Genomic DNA, 23,064 nt, shown 5'->3' with positions numbered 1-23,064 from the left:
AAACTAACAATGACTTTCTAGTAGCTGGTTCAATGATCATGTGTTGAGGAAGGTGGGTGATGGGACTGAAACGTCGTTTTGGTATGATAGGTGGATAGGGGGGTTCTTCTCAGTGACCGTTTCCGTCGATTGTTTGAATTAACTGAGAATAAGTCCATTACGGTGGCTAATTTACTCTCTGTTGGTTCGGAGCAATGTGGGGACGTGTGGAGGTGGAGGCGCAGGCTGCCTGATGTTAGAGGAGTGTAGGGCTTTACTGCCTGATTTTTCCTTGTATCCTAATGTTACAGATAGATGGGTGTGGCTCCCAGATCCGTCAGGTGGCTATACAGTTCGTGGTGCTTATAATTTATTAACAACTCAGGAAGCTTTTGATGCGGATTCGACAATGAATTTGGTGTGGCAAAATCAGGTTCCCTTGAAGGTATCAGTTTTTGCGTGGAGGCTACTTCGCGATCGTCTACCAACAAAGTCAAATTTGGTGGCTAGCGGTGTTCTTTCACCTGACATGTCTTTGTGTGTTGTTGGATGCGGTCTTCCTGAAACAACACAACACCTCTTTTTATTGTGTAATACCTTTGGTTCGCCATGGCAGATGGTGCATGATTAGATTGGTTGTTTCGGGGTGGACACTCATAACATTTCCGACCATTTATTGCAGTTTACTCATATGACAGATGGTGGTAAAGCTAGACGTTCTTTTATGCAGCTCATATGGCTTCTGTGTGCCTGGGTTGTGTGGAATGAACGAAATAATCGTCTGTTTAATAATGTTGTTACTCCCATTCCCGATTGTTAGACAAGGTTAAGATGTTGTCTTTAGGTTGGTTGAAAGTTAAAAAAGCTACTTTTGCTTTTGGTACACAACAGTGGTGGTCGAGCCCTTTTGTTTATTTGGGCATAAACTAATACTGTTTGTTTGCTCTATTGTAAACTTTGATACTCTTTGTTCTTTTTAGTAGTCTCTAAGGCACACATTGTACTTTCGGGATTGCTCTGTTTGTGGTTATACAATTTCATTTTGGCTTGTTCAAAAAACAATGACTTTCTAGAATGAAAAATTATTTTATTAAAATTATTGATATTGTTTCATTTAATATTTTGTATATATGACCACAAAAATGCTTTTTATCAAGTAAATATTTTTTTTATTTATCAACATCTAAGATAATTGTTTTGTTGGGCTTTGCTTTCAGAGGTTTTTCTTTTTTTAGTGAGAAAAACATTAGGAGGGTTAGAATAGAATAATTTTAGAGTTAGGATTCTCTCTATTTATCAAAATAAATTAAAGATGTTATTTGAAAATTGAAAAGATTTAGACACAAAATATAGTATATCCTACCAATAAATTTGATCTTACAATTATTAAAAAATTTAAAGTTTTCATAAATACAGTAACTTGTAGTTTGTACATCTTGAGAACCGTTGAGTTCATGGGATCTAACTTATGATAATTAATGGTTAAGACACATGTATAAAGGGTCATGTTAACTTGTGTCCTAAGGACACATGTTAAGGAACCTAAAATGAACAATTTTGCATTGAAAAACATGATAATGTAACTTTATTGAAGTTGACTGCACGACTTTTAATACGTATATTTCTATAATAAGTTCCTTAACATGTGCCCTTGAGGGCACAAGTTAACATTTGTCATGTATAAAATATTCTTCAAAAAAGTTAAATGTTACAAATTTCAATGTACTGATTACATTACATGCATTATTATATATAGGGGTTGGGGTTTGAACCCCAGACTCCCTTATTCATCTTAAAAAGTGTGAATTTTAGTCACTATTTAAAAAAGAAATAACAACAGCCTTGATAGGATTCGAAAATATAGGCTAATGAAGTTCGTTAGCTAAAGAATTTGTGCCAAACATATACTCATCCATCAATCCTTGTTACTTGTTACTTGTTACATGTGACACACGTATACATTAAGAAACCACTTTTTTCTTTCTCTCTGTTTTTTTTTTTAGAAAATCTTCTCCCTTTAATTTGTTATCCTTTCGATCGTAACCCATAGACAAATACATGATTCTGCCATTTTTTGTTTATTGGATTTACATATACGTGTGTGTATATATGTATAACAAAATAATTTATCTTTTCCACCTAAAAAAAATATAATTTATCTTTTCAATAATTAAAATAAAAGTTATCTGCTAATAAATTGTAAAATTGGGTGGTTAGTTTACGACATACTTTGCGTGAGGGTAACGCTGCAGCTGATTTTCTAGCTAAAAAGGGTGCTCTTAGTGATAGTAGCCTTGTTATTTTGAATGAAGCCCCTCCTGATATGACATCTGTCCTCTTAGCAGATGCAATGGGTGTTGAGTTTGTTCGACCCTAGTATGGGTCTTTTTTAGCTTCTCTTTTTCTCTGTTTTTTTTTCCTTTTTCTCTTTTGTTACCAAAAAAAAAACTTGTAAAATTGTACCCAAAAGAAATGTAAAACTTACATTAACACCTATTGACACTACTGTATTATCATCAATATAAAAAGTAAGTACATTTATATATTTTACAAAGGCCGTTGTAGGTGAAAGTAAAGTATTCTAATTAGCGTTCACAAATTCTAACTCAAACGATAAAATAATTAACGTTCATAAATTCTAACTCAATCGATAAAAATTCAGAAATAGCTAGGTCGGACAGTATAATCGTAGTTTGAACCCTATCCCCTCTATTTGTGTGGTGAGTTTTCAAGAATTATTGTCATTTCTTATGTCTAAAAAAAGTATTATAATTTATCTTTAAGATTAGTCTAGTGGAAACTAACACATCTTGAATCTAATAAATGTTATAGGTCTTCTTAAAAAAATGTTATAGGTTTGCACTTTGTCAGTGTCTTTAAAATGAGGTAAATCTAAATCTTTTTGTAAGTGTTAATTGAATCCTATGATCTCTTCTATTGTAAGTTATTTTATGTAACCAAAAAAGGTATTTTTGATTAAGGGAGAATAGACTAGATCAAGTTAGGTTTTGCAAGACTCAAACTTAGCTTTGTTGAAAAATTTAGAGTCTAAGCATAACATATAGTTTGTCATGGTTTTATTTTTAGGCTTGAGTTTGACCATTTTAAAGAAATATTATTTACACTACCAAAAAAAAATTATTTATGTTTACTTGAAAACGATTTGTCTCATAGGCATAAAGGTTTTTTATATCATGTATTTTGATGTTTTTAGGTAAATAGATTTTAAAACAAGTTTTAGTCTTCTCTATTTAAAAAAATATATATTGTGTCTTATCTTGGTTTCGACATACATCCCCGACGGTTGATTTGGTCTTTACCCACCCCTAAATTTTTTTTGGAAGTTTCCAATAGAATTGAAAGAGTTTTTTTTTTTTTCTTCGTGTTATCCTTGGGATTATTAGGAGAAGAGGTCTTAGTAATGTAGAGCTCAATCACGGAGTAAGTAAAACTTATCTATGAATTGTTCAATTTAAAAATTAAACTTGAATTCTCCTGAACAATTTGTCTTTTATTTTAACTCAACAATCATTTAATCTCAATCTAATGATGTATTTATTCATAATAAACAAATATACGTTTTTCTTCTGTTTAAGGATAAAGTGAAAGAAGCCAAATAACTCGAAAGAATCAAAACTGTAACAAAGTTTAATAGTAAGAATTCATAAAAGCAGGGAAGAATATATAATAGTAACCATACTCCAACTAACTTTGAATTCCAAATTTAGCAAGAGAATCTGCTAGTTATTTTGTCGGAGTCAAGCATCCAATAAACTTGCTATCCACTCCATATTTAGAGTTTTTTTAGCAATCCATATTTAGAGTAAGAAAAAGTATCATATTTAGATGGATTTACACAAACAGTTTTGCAGTGATAGGTTTGATTGTAAATACAAGCTGAGTTTGACTCAAATCAAACTTTGACAATTATAAGCATGTGTTGTGTTGGGTGCACGTCCAACGGCAAAATGTACACACCACACAAACACACACCAAGTACTGGTCTTGATATATGAAGTATATAAAATTAAATGACAAGTTAGTATTAATCTGATTTGTAAAAAAAGTATTGTGTTATTAAAAATTGAATTTAAAATTTGACCAAAAAAGATTGAATTTAAAAAATGTTACTTTATTAATACAATATTATTATTAATATAATTATAAGTTAACATACAAAACACAGGCCTTTTAAGATTTAATTTGTAAAGATGATTTTCTAATACAACTTAGAGTTTAATTTATATGTATTGTCAAAAGTTTACCAATTAAATCCTATAATTATTTTATGTTAAGTATAATTTATTATTACAAAATCGACTTGTAAAATGAGGTGTGCAATTTGAAAAAAATTAAAAGAAGAATTGATTTTTTTTTATGTTAAAGAATTAATTTTGTATAAAGAATGTGGTTTGATATAATAATCTGAAAGGAGAAGATATTTGATTATATGATGTAGTAGTGCTTAAAGTATGTAGTAGTATATATATATAGAGAGAGAGAGAGGTAGATCATCGTATCCTAATCCTAATATAGTCTTAAAAAAGTAATGTGAGGTTAAAAATTAGGTGTCTAGTCTAGTCTATCTACTAGAAGTATATGATGTGATATGATTAGTTACTACTAGTTAGAAGAGAAGTAGTAAGATGATGATGGACAGATGGTGAATTAGATAAGGATTGTGGACTGATTAAGTGGCATTTGATTTGATGAAAATAATAAAATCAACGGATAAAAAGGAGTCTGGTAATATTACTAGATCACACCTCACCGCATATTTACGTTACGGTTACGACGTTCTTCTGTTCAAAAGTCTTCTTCTTCTTCATAAACCCTTCTTCTTTCTTCTTTCCCTTTCTCACACGCATCGCATTATGGATATTCTAACTACAACACATATTCATCTCATTCTTCTTCTACCTCTTCCATGCATTTGTCGTAACTGTAATTGCAAACACAATTATAATAATCATCAATAACATTACTTGCATTGCATTGCATTGCATTTTATCATCATTAACACATACATACATACATACACCAAACTGTATAACTAATATTCATTCATTCTTTGAAAAAGAAAAGAAAAGAAAAGAAAAATGATGCATACACCATCAACAGTGAAGAGAAAGAAGACAGACAAGTCAAGAAGACTCATCGGACTCCTTCTTGCCAGTTTCCTTCGCCGTCGTCTCATCCATCGCCTCCTCATTTCCGCCATCTCCGTTTGCCTTCTCTTTCTTTTCATCATGCTCTCACTCTTCGCTCCTTCCCCTTTTATTGTAAATGCTCTTCATCCTTCTACTTCAACTACCTTCTATTTCATTTATAATATATGCTTTTCGTCATTGCATTCTTCTGTTCTGTGTGTAACTTTGATTGTATTTCAGGAAAATGATTTGGTTAAATCTCGTTTAGATTCTCATCAGCAGCAATCGCCATTTCACATTCCGGTAATCAAACAACCTTCTCACCTTTTTTTTTTATGCATTTTGTGTTATGTTGCTAATATCGATCTTCTTTTTGTTTATTGGAATTTGAAGGCAAATGAAGCTACTTACAGGCATGATCTATGGAATTCGAGAAACTCACAGCTTTTCTCTGCCTGTAGTAATGCCGGTGTCAACTTTGCAAGTAAACTTCATCCTAGACTCCCAGTCCTTTTTTCATCTCATGAATTGTAATTCCTATATTTAATTGCTTTTGATTGAGCGTATTTATTCATATTTCTAACTTTTGCAGAGGCTAATACCAAAACTCATCCGGATCGATACTTGTTAATCGCAACCAGTGGAGGCTTAAATCAACAGAGAACAGGGGTAATTAAGCTAAGCTTCTTTCTTAATGAACTGTGTCTGTGCTGTTGCTTTGTTTATGCAATCTTTTTAGTCAAGTAATGAATGTATAGAGCAGTCCAAGGAGGATAACTTATTAATCGGAATATGTACTTCTTTCTACATGTAACTAATTGTTTTATTTGAGTATGAATATTTCTTTCATTTGTTCAATTAGTAAACTTAATTGCATTCAAAATACTATTTTATATAGATATAGTGGCGACCGTGGTCATTTACAAAAAGTATAGGTTGAAATCTCTACCCAATAATTATAGGTCTGCAACAAATTGGTGATTTGCTATACAGATTTTGTGTGTCCCATTCCGCTAAAAAAACACAATTAGGATTTTCTTGATCGAATTTGACGAATGAGTGGTGATACGAATTTGAATGATATATTACGTTATGTGGATGATGCAATATTTCTGGTATTGAAAAATTATAGATTGTTTGTGGGTGCAAGAATTATAGGTCTGCAAAAATTAGTGATTTGATATACAAATTTTGTATGTGCCATTCGGCTAAAATAACTCAATTAGGATTTTCTAGATCAAATTTGATGAAGTGGATGCAATATTTCTGGCATTGAAAAAATACAGATTGTTTGTGGGTGCAGATAATTGATGCTGTTGTGGCTGCCTATCTTTTGAATGCTACTCTTGTTATTCCAGAATTGGATCATACATCTTTCTGGAAAGACAACAGGTCTGTGTTTACATTTCACTTCTATCATATCCAGGATGTCTCTTAAATCACATATAATATTTTCTTTGGTAGCAGAACACATTTGTCATTGTACTCCTTAATTTGTATGTAATATTTGATTATTATTTTTTTGCAGCAATTTTTCTCAATTATTTGATGCCGATTGGTTTATAACATCCCTTCGGAATGACATAAGAGTTGTAAAGCAGCTACCAAATATGGGAGAGAAATTTGTGACTCCATATACAGTGCGTGTTCCAAGGAAATGCACCCCCAAATGCTACGAGGGTCGCGTTTTACCAGTGCTGGTCAAGAAGCGTGTAAGTGTCTAATTAAAGGTCCCTAATCGGAACCTTTCATCAAAATTATTTTCATGTATCCCTCAATTTTATTAATAAATTTTGTGGTTCCAACATTGTAAGTTAGGTATCCAACATACTAGTTATTGTAGCAAGTTGTGTTGATGCCATATGATTGTATAACATTTAATTGCATTACACAGGTTGTTCGGCTCACGAAGTTTGACTACAGACTTTCTAATCTGCTGGATGATGATCTACAAAAGCTGAGGTGCAGGGTAAACTACCATGCTCTCAAATTTACGGATTCGATTCAGGGAATGGGAAATTTGTTGGTTGAGCGGATGAGAATGAAAAGCATGCGTTTCATCGCGCTACATTTAAGGTAAGATTCCATTTGATAATTATAACTAAATATTTGTCCCTGGTTCCTTTGATATGCCATTCTTCAGCATGTGATCAGCTAAATCCTAAAACAATAATTTACATTTTTCAAATTGATACGAAAGCTCTAGGCCAACTTCAATTTCATTTTCTTTTCCGAAGTTCAATGTGATAATTGTTGATCCAAACTGCTTGTTTTTTCTGTTTCATATAGGTTTGAACCGGATATGCTTGCATTCTCTGGTTGCTATTATGGTGGGGGAGAAAAGGAAAGAAAAGAACTTGGTGAAATTAGGAAGCGGTGGAAAAATTTACATGTAAGGTTCTATTGACATTCAAGATATCTTTATTAACTGTATGAAAATTTGCATAATCTTACTATTTGATAATTAATGTGACTGACAGGCAAGCAATCCTGAGAAAGTAAGAAGACATGGAAGGTGTCCACTTACCCCAGAGGAAGTTGGTCTTATGCTTAGAGCACTAGGTTTTGGAATTGAAACGCATTTGTATGTGGCTTCTGGAGAAATATATGGAGGCGAGGAAACCCTAGCACCCCTCAGAGCTCTCTTCCCCAACTTCCATTCAAAGGAGACCTTAGCTACCAAGGAGGAATTGGCCCCATTTGTGTCTTTCTCTTCACGCATGGCTGCGCTTGATTACATAGTTTGTGATGACAGCGACGTTTTTGTAACAAACAACGATGGGAACATGGCTAAAATTCTAGCTGGAAGAAGGTAAGCTAGTTTATTAGGGCGTGAGATTCATTCCAAGTAGTTGGTTTCTATTTGGACAGTACTTTTCCTACACATACTGATATTCAGACTTTCTCTGTTGTAGGAGGTACTTTGGTCATAAACCTACCATCCGCCCTAACGGAAAAAAGTTGAACCCCTTATTCATGAACAAGAATAACATGACATGGCAAGAATTTGCATCTCGAGTTCGAACTTTCCAGGTAGGCTTCATGGGAGAGCCTAATGAGTTGAGGTCAGGCAGTGGTGAGTTTCACGAGAATCCAACGTCTTGCATATGTCAAAACTCAGGGTCGGAGGTAAAAACTGAGGGATTTTCCAATCCTCAAAATCAAACGCATGAAGGCAATAAGGTAGAAAACAGGACAGAAAACCAGCCTGCTGAGGAAGTACGAGAGTGGTCTGAATTAGATTATGATTTGGACAATTATAGAAAGCAGGTTCAGCTCAAAGGAACTAATATTGAGTCGCTCCCCCTTCTAATGGGTACTGACCAAGCTGAAGTGCAAGTATTCTTCTCAGATTAGATGTTCGAAATAATTCATAGCATCGCCACCTCCATGATATAGCAACTTCTCCCTGCTTGCTTTACCCTCTTCTTGCACTGATAAGAATAAGATCCTCAAACATTTTTTTCTTAGACAGTACTGAAAATTAAGCCTTTGTATATAGTTTATTAGATTTTCCATGAGAAGCTGCTTCAAAATGTAGATTGCAGGCTTGTGGCAACTGTATATATAGGCCAGTAATATGCTGAAGCTTCTGAAACTGAAATTTGTGGGAAGGTTTGATAAGGCATTCTGATCAAGAATAACATGGAACTCTCTAGAATAATAAAGAACAATGTGAAAGTCTCTAGAATACTTAAGAATAATAAGGAAGCTACTAGATACTCTACTAAATAAAATAGAATTAAGCACTAGGAAAATCTTGATGTTTCTAGGTCCTTCTAGTCATATGAACTATGATATCCATATCTCTAGACTTTTCTTGTAATAAATGCTTCTAGATCTTTCTACTTTGTAATGGAGAGCCTTCATAGAGTAGTATAAATAAGGCTCACCACCAAGTGTTTAGACACATTCAAATGATCAAGCATTCAAGCATTCAAATAATAACAACTTTCTTTGAGAACATTAGAGAGTTTCTCTCTATTTTCTCTACCTTTCCTTTTGTCCCTGAGCCAGATTTGGCATCAGAGCTGGTTACGATACCTCGGAGTTGAGTTTGTGCGAAAAATCAACGGAAAGTGAGTTTTCAAGTGAGCAAGGATTTGCCTTTGGAAAACTTCACTTTGCGGCCATTTTGTTCGCGAAACTAACACCTTCATTTTGTTTGAGCGAAGAAATCAACGGAAAGTGAGTTTTCAAGTGAGAGCAAGGAGTTGCTTTCTCAAAACTTCACTTTGCGGCCATTTGTTCGCGAAGCTAACACCACCAACAAAACAACCACGCACACCACGATCTTCACCCAAAAAATAAATAAATAAATATCATCGACCACCATTGTCAAAATGCCACCTAGAAGACAAAACGAAAGATCTTTTCATGAAATTGAAATGGAAGAAATGAGGCGACAAATTCAACTGCTACAGGAGACTGTCAGCATCCAACAAGCTTTATTGGAAGCACATCAAAGAAGATTTGATGATGATGGCTCCGGTAGTGACTCTTCATTATCTAGAAGCAGTCGCTCGCACAGATGTCAACCTCGGATGAATGATATCAAGATCGACATTCCAGATTTCGAAGGAGTACTGCAACCAGACGAGTTTGTTGATTGGCTCCAGGCTATAGAACGTGTATTTGAGTACAAGGAGATACCAGAGGAGCACAAGGTAAAGATTGTTGCAGTAAAGCTAACGAAACATGCTTTAATTTGGTGGGAAAATCTTAAAAGGAGACGTAAGTGTGAAGGGAAAAGCAAGATCAAGACGTGGGACAAAATGCGTCGGAAACTAACCCGTAAGTATTTACCTCCTAATTATTATCAAAACAATTTTACTCAAAAACAATTAACCAAAAAATATTCATACAAACCACTTTCCTCCACCAAAAATCATATCAGTTATCACAAAACTCTAACCTATCAACCTATTTCCTCATTTAGACCCCAACATAAGACAATCACAAAGAGAAATACCAAGATACCTAAATGTTTCATTTGTCAAGGGTATGGACACATAGCCTTAGATAGTGTCAATTGTAAAGTAATCACCATCGTCAATGGGGAGATAAACAATATTTTTGAAGAAGAAAGGGAAGACATCCATGAATCGTTGGAAGAAGAGACGATGGGAGAACCAATATACGATGAAGAATATGTTGGTGCTAACTTATGTGAAGTGTTTGAGGAAAAGGAAAAAGAAGATCCAATATATGATGAATATGGTCCCGATGACATTCATGATGCATTGGAAAAAGAGGAGCATGATGAACTAATATATGACGAAGAGCCTGTTCTTGCCGATTGCGGCGATTCACTGGTAGTTAGAAGAAGCTTACACACCACAACAGTCAAAGAAGAACCATGGCTAAGGCACAATATCTTCCACACTCGCTGCACCTCGCAAGGCAAAGTTTGTGATGTCATCATTGATAGTGGAAGCTGTGAGAATGTTGTATCCAACTATATGGTGGAAAAATTGAAGTTGCCGACAAAGGAGCACCCACATCCGTACAAGTTGCAATGGCTCAACAAAGGTAACGAGGTTAGAGTCTCTAAACGCTGCCTTGTATCGTTTTCCATTGGGAAAAAGTACAAAGACAATGTATGGTGTGATGTCATCCCCATGGATGCTTGTCACCTGCTTCTTGGGAGACCTTGGCAATATGATCGTCATGCCATATACGATGGTCATGCCAACACTTACACCTTTGTGAAAGATGGTGCTAAGATCAAGTTGGTGCCCCTACCACCCAATGCATTTGATGAAGGCAAAAAGGATTCCAAGCCAATAGTATCTCTAGTCTCAAAAGAACCATTCAAGGTGACAACAAAGGATGTCCAAGACATGAGCTTTGTCCTATTGGTCGAGTCCAATGAAGAATACACCATTCCAAAGGAGGTTGAGCATCTTCTCGTTGAATTCTCAGATGTTGTACCATCAGAAATTCCATCAGGACTTCCTCCGATGCGAGACATACAACATGCAATTGACTTCATCCCCGGAGTTTCCATTCCTAATAGACCGGCTTACAGGATGAGTCCAACAGAGCATGTCGAAGTCCAACGCCAAGTTGAAGAGTTGCTCAAGAAAGGATTGATTCGAGAAAGTGTCAGTCCTTGTGCTGTGCCTGCACTTTTAGTACCGAAGAAGGATGGTAGTTGGAGAATGTGCATGGATAGTAGAGCTGTCAACAAGATCACCATTAAGTATCGATTTCCAATCCCCAGGCTAGATGATATGTTGGATCAATTACATGGTGCCAATATCTTCTCTAAGGTTGATCTCCGAAGCGGTTACCATCAAATCAGAATTCGTCCAGGAGATGAATGGAAGACTGCTTTCAAGACAAGAGACGGCCTTTATGAGTGGACAGTTATGCCTTTTGGGTTATCAAATGCTCCGAGTACATTTATGCGATTAATGAATCAGGTACTTCGGCCCTTTATTGGTAAATTTGTTGTTGTGTACTTCGATGATATTTTGATCTATAGCAAAAGCAAAGAAGAGCATTTATGGCATATTCGACAAGTGCTCCAAACTCTTCGTGAGCAAAAACTTTATGCCAACCTCAAGAAATGCTCATTCTTGACCAATGAAGTGAATTTTCTTGGTTACATCATCACTGCTGGAGGAATAAAAGTTGACCCAAGCAAGATTGAAGCAATCAACAGTTGGCCAACTCCAAAGTCTGTCCATGATATAAGGAGTTTTCACGGCTTAGCTTCTTTCTACAGAAGGTTCATTAAAAACTTTAGCTCGGTTGCCACCCCACTAATAGAATGCATCAAAGGAGATAAATTTCGGTGGTCCGAAGAAGCTGATAGGAGCTTTAAGGAGCTTAAAAGGCGTTTGACCGAGGCACCCGTGCTAGCCCTTCCTAACTTTGACCAAGTATTCGAAGTTAGTTGCGATGCTTCGAACACTGGAATTGGAGCTGTTCTCAGCCAAGAGGGACATCCTATAGCCTTTTTCAGTGAGAAACTCAACAATGGAAAGCTCAGGTACTCTACATATGACAAGGAGTTTTATGCAGTTGTTCGTGCTCTTCAGCATTGGAGCCACTACTTGTTGAATAAGGAGTTTGTTCTTTACTCTGATCATGAAGCCCTTAAGCACTTGAACTCTCAACAAAAGATCAGCCGCAGACACGCTGCTTGGAGTGAGTTTTTGCAATCTTATCCTTTCCTACTCAAGCACAAGGCAGGAGTCCAGAATGTTGTAGCAGATGCCCTCAGCCGACGTCATAGTCTACTTACTACTCTCCAAACGAAAGTTATTGGATTTGAGATTATCAAGGAGTTGTATCCAGATGATCCCGACTTTGGTAAAGTTTGGAGTTCCACTAATCCGCAGTCAACCCAAGGTTATTACAAACATGACGGATTCTTGTTCAAAGGAAAAACTATATGCATTCCCCAATGCTCTCTAAGAGAAGCAATTATTTGGGAGGCTCACGATGGCGGACTAGCAGGACATTTTGGGCGAGACAAAACAGTAGCCTTAGTCAAGGAGAATTTCTATTGGCCTAAGTTGGAAAGAGATGTCAATAGACACATCCAAAGGTGCAAAATTTGTCACTTGGCCAAATCCAAAAGTCAAAACACGGGGTTATATACGCCACTTCCAGTTCCTAAGGCACCTTGGGAAGATGTTAGTATGGATTTTGTCCTTGGACTACCTCGAACTCAGCGACAAAAGGATTCCATAATGGTAGTCGTCGACAGATTTTCTAAAATGGCCCATTTCATACCATGTCAGAAGACTAATGATGCTGTCCAAGTTGCAGACTTGTACTTCAAGGAAATTGTTCGTCTTCATGGCATCCCAAAAACCATCACTTCCGATCGAGATGTTAAATTCATAAGCCACTTTTGGAGAACATTGTGGAAGAAGATGGGTACTAAACTCCAATTCAGCAGTGCTAGTCACCCTCAGACAGATGGGCAAACAGAAGCAATTAATAGACTTCTTGGGAACTTACTTAGAAGTTTTGTGGGAAAGAATTTGAGGCAATGGGATCTTATCCTTGCACAAATTGAGTTTGCCTATAATAACTCCACCAATCAAGCTACCGGGAAGTGTCCATTTGAGGTGGTTTATGGCTTGCGTCCTCTTAGCCCACTGGATTTAACTCCATCACCTAGCACTCAACAATACAGTGCAGACGCGGAACAAAGGGCCAATGAAATCAAGAAGTTGCATGAACAAGTTCGTGGAAGAATTGAAAAACAAAATTCAAGGTATAAGACTCAGCGAGACAAACATCGCAAGTTGCACACATTCAAGGAAGGAGACTTGGTATGGATCCACTTGCGTAAGGAACGATTTCCTAACAAAGCAAATGCCAAGTTATCTCCAAGAGCTGATGGTCCTTTTAGAGTTACACAGAAAATCAATGATAATGCCTACAAAATAGAGCTACCAGGTGAATATGGAGTCTCTGCTACCTTCAATGTTGCTGATCTTCCACCGTACTTTGGCGATGAAGAAGACTTTCGACTCGAGGACGAGTCTCCTCCAACCCGGGGAGAATGATCAAGAATAACATGGAACTCTCTAGAATAATAAAGAACAATGTGAAAGTCTCTAGAATACTTAAGAATAATAAGGAAGCTACTAGATACTCTACTAAATAAAATAGAATTAAGCACTAGGAAAATCTTGATGTTTCTAGGTCCTTCTAGTCATATGAACTATGATATCCATATCTCTAGACTTTTCTTGTAATAAATGCTTCTAGATCTTTCTACTTTGTAATGGAGAGCCTTCATAGAGTAGTATAAATAAGGCTCACCACCAAGTGTTTAGACACATTCAAATGATCAAGCATTCAAGCATTCAAATAATAACAACTTTCTTTGAGAACATTAGAGAGTTTCTCTCTATTTTCTCTACCTTTCCTTTTGTCCCTGAGCCACATTCTTTTTATGAATAGGACAGGATAGCCATAGGGGCAGCAGAAGTGGCCATTCCATACAATGCTGTTCTATCTTAATGTGATTTTTTTGTAGTGTGATTGTATGTACATGTAAAAAAAATGATACAGTTGAAGAACCATTGTCCATAATTTCTTCAACTTTCTTTTCAATTTCTCTGCTTTGGTACCTGAGATGCGGAGCATACGGTTTCAATGCATTCCTATAATTGATCTCCACAAGTGAACTTCAACAAGGTCTGTTCTTCAACCAGAGAATTCATGTACAAGTAGAGTGCTTTGCAGTAGGTCAGGATACTTTCAATTTGTTGGGTAAATGGTAAGAGTGCTTCTAAATAATGGCCTATGCTCTGGAGTAGTAGAGTCTACAGACAGGACCATAAATAACATAAAATCTTAATCTAAATACAAAAGAAATTTAGATTCTACCTCCAATCAAATAATTGAAAATAAAAAATGATATTTAGACGAATTTGGTATCAAATTTTAACATAAATTTTATTGGTTGATGAATAACAAGGCGTGGCAACTTATCATCCACATAACACCATTAAACACGATTTTGAACATGATTATCCACAAATTTCATGAGTTGGAATATACATTTCATTATTTATCAAAACTGTGTTCAAACTTTAAATACAGATGATATTCATTACCACGATCTTGAGTTCAATTACACCCTTAAAAATTATAGTCAATAACGTTCAAAATCATGGTAAAATATATTTCGTCCATGGCTAATGAGTTATATCGCTTTTTTCATATTCTTTGTCAATCTATTGAACATAACTAATCACGCATTGACTTAATGGCTTAACGAATTCTTCTATCAATTCAGAAACGGTATCAAATAAGTACATGTATGGAAAGCTCTTAGCATTACTTTTGAAGTTAGGACCATCAGTTTTCTTGGCCCCAAACCCAAACAATGAAAATTCAATCCTTACTTAGTAACATTCCCCCATACAAGCACCAGATACTCAGGGCCGGCCCATAGCCCGTCGAGGCTGGGCTACGGCACCGGGCCTCCGATTTTTTGGGGCCCAGAATATATTTTTTTAATATTTAAGACACTGAAAAATGGTTATATAAATATTAAGAGCAAATAACATCATTCCGCTTAGCGTGCTTCAGTGGCGTGGGTAGCTTTTGTTGAGTGAGTGGTCATGTGTTCAAGATTCAAGTCCCACCAAAGAATAATTCAAGCCCCACCAAAGTCCCACCAAAGTATAATTTTTTTTTCAAGTCCCACCAAAGAATAATTCAAGCCCCACCAAAGTATAATTTTTTTTAAAATGACTTATTTTATTTTTTTTAGGCCCATAATTTTTTTTTTGCATCCATTATAAAACTAAAACTGGGCCTATGAGTTTGTTAAGACGGCCCTGCAGATACTGTGTCCACTTTTTCCATGCTTCTCTCATTGTTCATTTTTTTAGTTGGGGGGCTGCAAAGTGGACACTGCTGTGCTGTACAAAGCGTTACATGCTGTATCATAATTCAAAAAGTGGCAACTGTCTTTTATTTTTTTTATTCTACTCCTCCCCTATTTGGAATCAAGATTAAGTAAGTTTGATAAATATAAAAGGAATCAAGACTAAGAAATTAAAAATGGTTATATCTGACTGAATACACTTTGCTAGATGAAATGTTTTATAATATGCTTTTAGAGGTTCTTTTGTAGAAGTTACACAATGAATGAATGAGTCAACAACTCATTTCATTTGTATTGCAGTTGCAATTGCAATTGCATGCATGGTGTGACTGACTGGTGTGGACTGAAAATGAACAATCACATGATTCCTCAAGTGCTCGTACTAGTAGACTACCTTTTTTCTATTTATGGATTTGTTGTCCCTTGCTTCCTCCTCTGCAATAAAATTTAAAAATCACAATGTAGTAATGGGCTAATGGGTATGAATAACCAACAAAATATTCATACCTATCTGAAAATATTTGTATATAAAATGTTTGTAAGAGCATCTCCAATGGGGTCCTTACTTAACAAGGACCACTCCCCATTAAGGACCCTCCATTGGAGGAAGAAAAAATGAGTCATTCTTAAGGAACGAGCAACTATATAAGGACTCTCTCTCTCCTAGGTAATTAACGGGTCCCACGTTTAAAAAAGTAATAAAATATGTACTACTTGGTCCCACTTGCATAAAGGAGTAATAAAATTGTACTACTTGGTCCCACTTGTAAAAAGGAGTAATAGGTAAATTATTTTTGTTTAATGATGTAAAGATAGTGAGACATATTTAAGTACTTTTCTTTGGAGTCCTTATTAGTGTATTGCTATTGGAGTCATTGAGTCCTTAATAGGTACTTTTAATAAAAAATTATAAATAAGTGATGTGTCACGTGGAGTTCATTTAAAGAGTCCTTGTTAGGGAACTACCATTGTGGATTCTGTTAACTTTTCATAAAATTAGCTCTGCTTGTATAAACACTACCTATTTGAAAATAAAATAAAAAAACTCATCAAATTAGTACTGCTTGTGTGACAATATATATTTTCACCCTTCTTATTATCAACACCTAACAATTACAAATTATTATTAGAACATCCATTTCATCCAAATAAAATATGTAAAAACAATGTAAAATAATTGTCAAAACAGAATAATAATCTTGTAGAACCAAATTCAAGTATAAATTAAAAATGCATAACTGAATTTCAACTGGTTTGATCTATCAAATTTGTAGCAAGGAGGCTTAATACATTCATTCAAACAACACTTGTGGAATCACAAATGTATTTATGATGCATATGTGATTTATTCTAAATCACATCTTCATGAATTTCATTTATTCAAAAAAAATATTCATGAATTTCATATTTTTTAGAATATCCATTCACTTTCCTGTCTAAAAAAGAAAAAAATATATATCCATTCACTTTGATCTACACGAGTAATACATGCTTTTGAATATCACAATAAAAAAAACACATGTACCATATAATTTTTAAATTAAGTATTGTAATTATTTTGCTTAAAATAAAATGCAAGATATCCATCCACCCAATTACATGCAACATGCGGGTCAATCTAGTTTTGAATGAAGTATTTTACAAGATACAAGGCAACAAACAAAACTTCATGGTACCAAAACATTTTTTAGTTTTTTTTTTTATTTGAAGATAAATTGATAAACACCACTTATAACTAAAAAAAATGACAACCTATCAATCACGACATTGTCTTTTTTTGGTGATGGCCGGGGTTCGAACCCCGAAGAACCCGAACCTTGCATATTTTATGCATTGTTCATACCAACTGAGGTAAGCTCACGAGGACCTCGACATTGTCTTTTGAACAAACTTTACAAACCTCATTAAATGTCATCTATACTTTAAAATAAATATATGAAAAAATGGCAACAAATTTTAAACCCACGTGTTAAAAAAACACAATATCACATTCCCAACAAACTATTGGTTCCATTCGAAATAGTGGCAATGTGGACCCCATACCAAAACAAAAAGACCATTTCATTTGGTCATAAATTATATCCCTCTTTTGAATTGAACTCTTCAATCTTTGAAGAAGATGAGCGATTCTTTGGGTCATTATGTGTCACAATTGTTATTGTTACAGCCAAAAATAAAAGAACCATGTTTACCTTTTCAACATCATGTTGTTATCCTTCAACCTCATTTTTGTCACCATCTAAGGCTTCATATATTCGTTACCTCATCTTCCTAGTTCCACCATTATATATTTATCTGAAATCTCATACAATTTCTTATGTAATCTATTGGAACCAAGAGAGGAATAAGCGGTTGTTATATGTATCCAAGTTGAAGTTGTTTCATTGTGACATTTATTATTGGATAATACATTGCTCCATAGTTATTCATATTGGCTAAAGAAACACGAACTAAAGGAACACTAATTTCCCTGTTGTTCCTTTACCTAATATGAATAGTTTGGAAGAAATGTTTTATCGATCTTGAGTCTACCTAATATAAATAGTAACACAATGGAAAAGAGAAATGTGGGTTTGGTTCATGAGTTGTTGTCGTCATTGATTCTATACTTCATTTCTTTTTTCAATTTTATAAGCTGCTCAGCTCCATTTGTTTATGTTCCTCTATTTTCTGGTTGTAAAGAGAACTTTATGTTGGAACTTGTGTTGGGGGTTTGCTGCAATAACTTGACCAAGAAGATGATGAAGATGAACATGATGAAGTGTGCACATAAATTCCAAAGATTGTTGTATATCTTGATTGTTGGGAAGATGCTGCTGCACTTGAAACCTGAAAAGTTTAATGGTTATGCATGTAAAACTCAAAGCGCATGGGGTTGTCACACTAACCTTTAGGTTCGATTCGCCCCCACCAATAACTGTATATTGGATGCAATAAGGGATGACCGGCGAATCCCCTTCAGGATACTATGAGTTCTTTGACGTGTATTGCACAACCACACCAAGTGTATCTCCTAACAGTATTTTACAGATTTATGGTTCCAACAATTCACTTATGCATTAGAGAATTAATGGATGATTTAGAGTAAGAGAATGATGGAGAATTATGTAGTTAATGCAACAAAATTCTGGTTTCTGTTTTCTGTCCAAAATTGTGTGTTGTAGTGTGTCCAACTAATGCCCAAATGCCAAACATTTATAGTGCATTATATGACTCTTCACATGAGAGAAAACACCCATTTGACTTGAATCAATGTTATGGTTCATTATGCACCCATTTGCCAAAGATTATGATCATATACACTTGAATCAATGCTATGGTTCATTAAGCACCCTTTTGCCAAAGGTTATAACCATATACACTTGAATCAATGTCATGGTTCATTATCTATAATAAATAATAATGTTCCAATGTATATGAATGATTTCCATGAAGAGTTACAACTTTTGGTTCTAAAGTGATTCCATTATTTTGGAAATCACCAACATTTTACACTTATGTTAGTTTATATTTCTATCATCATTTGGTTCTTATCAGTTACATTTTATGTCAGGATATCTTCATGAATCAACTTAAATTAGTGTAAACATCGCTTTTTATCCAATTATGTTTTTCTTTATTTTTATTTTTATGTTTATAAATTTTTTATTATCGATAGCATTTAACATCTATTTGATCAGTTTAACGATTACATGGACAAAATTAAGGAGGAGAAAAAGAAATAATCTGTTGATGAGGCACTCTTCCCATGCATTCTGATGATCATACCAAATTTTGTCTCCAACATGAAGGTACCATTTTTATTTCATATGATCTTTTTGAGTAATGATATTTTGACATTCATTTGATGACAACTTTGTTGACAACCTTGTTTTTCTCACTTCTTATTGGTCAAAAACAATGGAGAGAGAAAAAGGAAGAGAGAGGATAACAACATCATGTGAGTATGAGAGAGAAAGTTGTCCAAAAGTTGTCAAAAAGTGGTTGTCAAAATATCATTTCTCGATCTTTTTAAATTGTGATTGCAATGTTTGTGATGACTGCAGTTTTCTTTGCATAAGATTGTATTACTTGCTTCCCTTGGGATAAATTCATTACTTGCATTTTAGAATGAGCACTTTTGAGGAATCACGTGCAGAGAGCAGATGTGATTGTTCATTTTCAATTATTAAAACTAGTAAGTCATCACCATGCATGCAATGGAATGAATGTGACCGAATTAACAAATGAAAATTGAAAGCGGTATTAAAAATATTACTTTGGGTTAAAAAAATTGAGTAATAAGGTATTTGGAATTCCTTTATACGAGGAAAAGGCTTAATTATAATATAAGAATTCACTTATAATAAAAACATAGTCGATAATTCCAGGAAACAGGAGGACGATCGATGATTTGGCTATCGATAATCGCGTCTCTCCACGGTTATCGATAGCCAAATCATCGGTCGTCCTCCTATTTCCTGAAATTATCGACTCTATTTTTATTATAGATGAATTCTTATATTATAATTAAGCTTTTTACTCGACCTCTATTTTTATAAAGGAATTCTAAACACCTTGTTACTCAACCTTTTTTAACCCAAAATAATATTTCAATTTTCATTTGTTAATTCGGTCACATTACATTGCATGCATGGTGATGACTGACTAGGTGTTGCGGACTGTGGAGTGAATATTTTATTTAGTTTTAATAATTGAAAATCAACAATCACATATGCTTTCTGCACGTGATTCCTCAAAAGTGCTCATACTAGTGTACCTTTTTTTCTCTTATGGATTTGTCCCTTGCTTTGCTTGCTCCTCTCCAATAAACTCATTTGAATTTCTAGCTGGTCTCATACCAATGGCAAAAAGAAAATCATTCATCTTTCTTGAGTAATTTCTTTGTGAAATTGTAAGTTGTAAAAATTTAATCGAATTTTTCTCTTAGGGTGTGTTTGGATTGAGGGTTTATGATGGGAAGGGAGAGGAGAGTTTACTTTTCTTTTTTAAATTACGGATTATATTACATGTTTTTCTAAAATAAATTAAGTGTGCTTGATGTATTATATGATCGTTTATCATGTTAATATGTTAACTTTTTAAAAAACATTTTATAACGTCAGTAATTTAAAAATGAAAAGTAAATCTCCCCTCCCTTTCCCTCCTGAACCCTCCTTCCAAACACACCCTTAATATTTTTTACATAATATAATGGCATTAAGTTGATAGATGTCAGTGATAGTGTTAGTGATACAGTAAGTTGATTGCAGTTTAAAACTAAAATGTTATCAACGTTCAACCTACAGTAAAATTTTAAAAATTTAATCATATTTGTTTTTCCTTAGTTGCTAGCATTATTTTTATAGATTGTAATGACACTAGTGTAGGTACCCGTGCGGACGCACGGGGACATTTATGTTTGCTAGAACCGTAATGAACAAATAATTCACAAAATCCTTAAAAAGAAAATCACAAAATTTAAAGAAATATAAACACCCAATCCCCGTATAAAGAACAACACGCTGAAGTATTTCCATAAGTACATATGTTCAAAACTTGAACTTAGGCATGGCAACAAAACTCATACCCGCGGTTACCCGCCCAAACCAACCCCGATTTGATGGGTTTTCCCCGCTTTGATTGGGTTTTGGAATAGGCATGAGTTTTACCCAGTTTCAAAACATGGGTACGGGACGGGTAACGGGGATATAGGTACCCATCCCGAACCCATACCCAAACTCGTTCCATTGTAGAAAATTACTTTATCATCCATTGATGTTTGCCATGTTATAAAATTTGCAATGAAACAACCAAATCATTCACTCAATGAAATGTTAAAATAAGCATATCATTGGATAATGCATTACAAAATTTCACTCGAGGCTAAAAAAATTATTTTTTTATTAATAAATAATAATTCACTATAGGAACGGGGATGGGGCGGGGAAGGTAAAACTCGTCCCCACCCCACCCCAATGTCATGCCTACTTGAGCCAATTTTCACAAATCACACAAAATAATACAAATAACAATAAAGACCAAATCTAAAAAAAAAAAATTAAAGACCAAAAGGATAAAAAATATATAAAAAACAATTCATAATTTTATCTCACTATTTTGTATTTGGGAAAAGCTTGTTAGTGCGATAGCTTAACCCACGAAAAACAACAAATTGACGTAAACCGTAGGATAGGCTTTAGATTAAAATTTTGTTTTGACTTTTATTTATCTTAAAAATATAAAACCATCCTTCCCATGTATCGTGTGCCACTCGTACTCTGTTTTATCGCACTATATAGCATTCCTGTTTTGTATTAGTTATCAATCAATCTAAACAAATGGTGTGACCTGTGCGTGTGTTGAGGTCGACTATTACTGTGTCATTATCGCACAAATTAAACCATATTCATGGTGACATAATTGCACAATTTAAACCATATTTAAGCAGATATATTTAAATCGTTTAATTTAACTCAAACACTATTACAGACCGATCCTCAAAACCAAAATAAAACACATGACAAACTTTAAGAAAAAGACTATATATGTGAAGAAAAAAAAACACATTTAATATAATTCATGCACTACAATTCAGACCACCACAAAAAAAGAATAGAGATATTTAAAAAAAAAAACAAAAGAGAGACGTTTTTGCATCAATTTATTTTCTTATCTTTTCTTTTGAATAATTTATTTTTTATGTTTTGTTTTTTTGAAGAGTTTTTATTTTTTATGTTGGTTTTTTTCTAAAAGGGGGAAAATGTATATTTTATTTTCTTGTAAAACCTAAGAATTATGCAGCCGGTTGTCTTCTCTTTCCTCAAAGAGTGGCAAAGTTGGAAAAAGAGGAAAAGCTTGAACAAAACAGGCACTAAGAAAACAATTCTACCCTCAGTTCTCATTCTCATCCTGAAACCCTAACACAGTCAGAAGTGGTTCCTCCGTCAGCCATTCCTCCACCACATCAGTCTATCCCGACCTTGTTTTCCCCAATCTACCTCGTATTCTTCTTCTCCTCAACCCCATCTACCTCTCTTGCCGAACAGAATCACCCAAAGATTAGATCGAAAAATGAGTCTTTTTTCTGATGGAGTTCTCAAGCAACTACGACATCTTTTCATCAAATCGAACCTTGATTCTCTACTTCTCCGCTACAAAACCACGGAAGAATTGAACCAAATAGGTATTCAATTTTTTTTTTCATTTTTCTTTCAATACACAATTATGCATGTCCTCAATTTTATGTTTTACTGCTTCTTCTCATATCTGTTCTACGATATTCTCCTCTATTATTTGTGGATATGATTTCAGTTTTTTACCTCTTTCCTTTTCTAGCAATTTTTGTCCAATGGGATCTATATATATTTTATCCAATGAAAAATTGAATGTTAAAAAGTACGTTAAAATGTGTGTTGCTTCTGGCTAACATTATTTTTATCTTTTTCTAACTTTTTCCACCTCATCTCATTCTATGATCTTCGCACCATCTACCATACATGTAATTTCAAACTTTCAACCTACTCTTACGAAATAGTTTGAGTTTCAACCCCTACAATTCATATCCACAAACAATGTAATTTT

At 34.5% G+C, this 23,064-nt stretch overlaps 2 protein-coding genes across 2 annotated transcripts; both read left to right on the top strand.

Annotated features, from left to right (window-relative positions):
* Window positions 1–232: 232 nt before the first annotated feature.
* Window positions 233–610, top strand: LOC146925581 (uncharacterized). The gene has a single exon (XM_085711994.1). It carries the CDS (start codon window positions 233–235, stop codon window positions 608–610), a length of 378 nt encoding a protein of 125 aa, XP_085568120.1.
* A 3,887-nt stretch (window positions 611–4,497) lies between these two features.
* LOC146925580 (protein ROOT HAIR SPECIFIC 17-like) lies at window positions 4,498–8,717 on the top strand. The gene is made up of 10 exons (XM_085710459.1): window positions 4,498–5,261; window positions 5,370–5,432; window positions 5,523–5,613; window positions 5,722–5,798; window positions 6,433–6,521; window positions 6,658–6,841; window positions 7,024–7,205; window positions 7,419–7,521; window positions 7,610–7,941; window positions 8,045–8,717. Exons 1-10 carry the CDS (start codon window positions 5,079–5,081, stop codon window positions 8,484–8,486), a joined length of 1,746 nt encoding a protein of 581 aa, XP_085566585.1. The 5' UTR covers window positions 4,498–5,078; the 3' UTR covers window positions 8,487–8,717.
* Window positions 8,718–23,064: the final 14,347 nt, after the last annotated feature.

The sequence above is a fragment of the Medicago sativa genome, chromosome 5, assembly GCF_051527215.1.
Source record: "Medicago sativa cultivar Bolivia chromosome 5, Bolivia_mono, whole genome shotgun sequence".
NCBI lineage: Eukaryota > Viridiplantae > Streptophyta > Magnoliopsida > Fabales > Fabaceae > Medicago > Medicago sativa.
This window is presented reverse-complemented; position numbering and strand designations above follow the sequence as displayed.

Bases quoted from the DNA above. Each gene is read 5' to 3' on its own strand.
- LOC146925581 (XM_085711994.1), top strand. From the start codon at position 233: ATGTTAGAGGAGTGTAGGGCTTTACTGCCTGATTTTTCCTTGTATCCT.
- LOC146925580 (XM_085710459.1), top strand. From the start codon at position 5,079: ATGATGCATACACCATCAACAGTGAAGAGAAAGAAGACAGACAAGTCA. The intron at 5,799-6,432 runs GTAATTAAGCTA...TTGTGGGTGCAG, and splicing joins TAAATCAACAGAGAACAGGG to ATAATTGATGCTGTTGTGGC. The intron at 7,522-7,609 runs GTAAGGTTCTAT...TGTGACTGACAG, and splicing joins AGCGGTGGAAAAATTTACAT to GCAAGCAATCCTGAGAAAGT.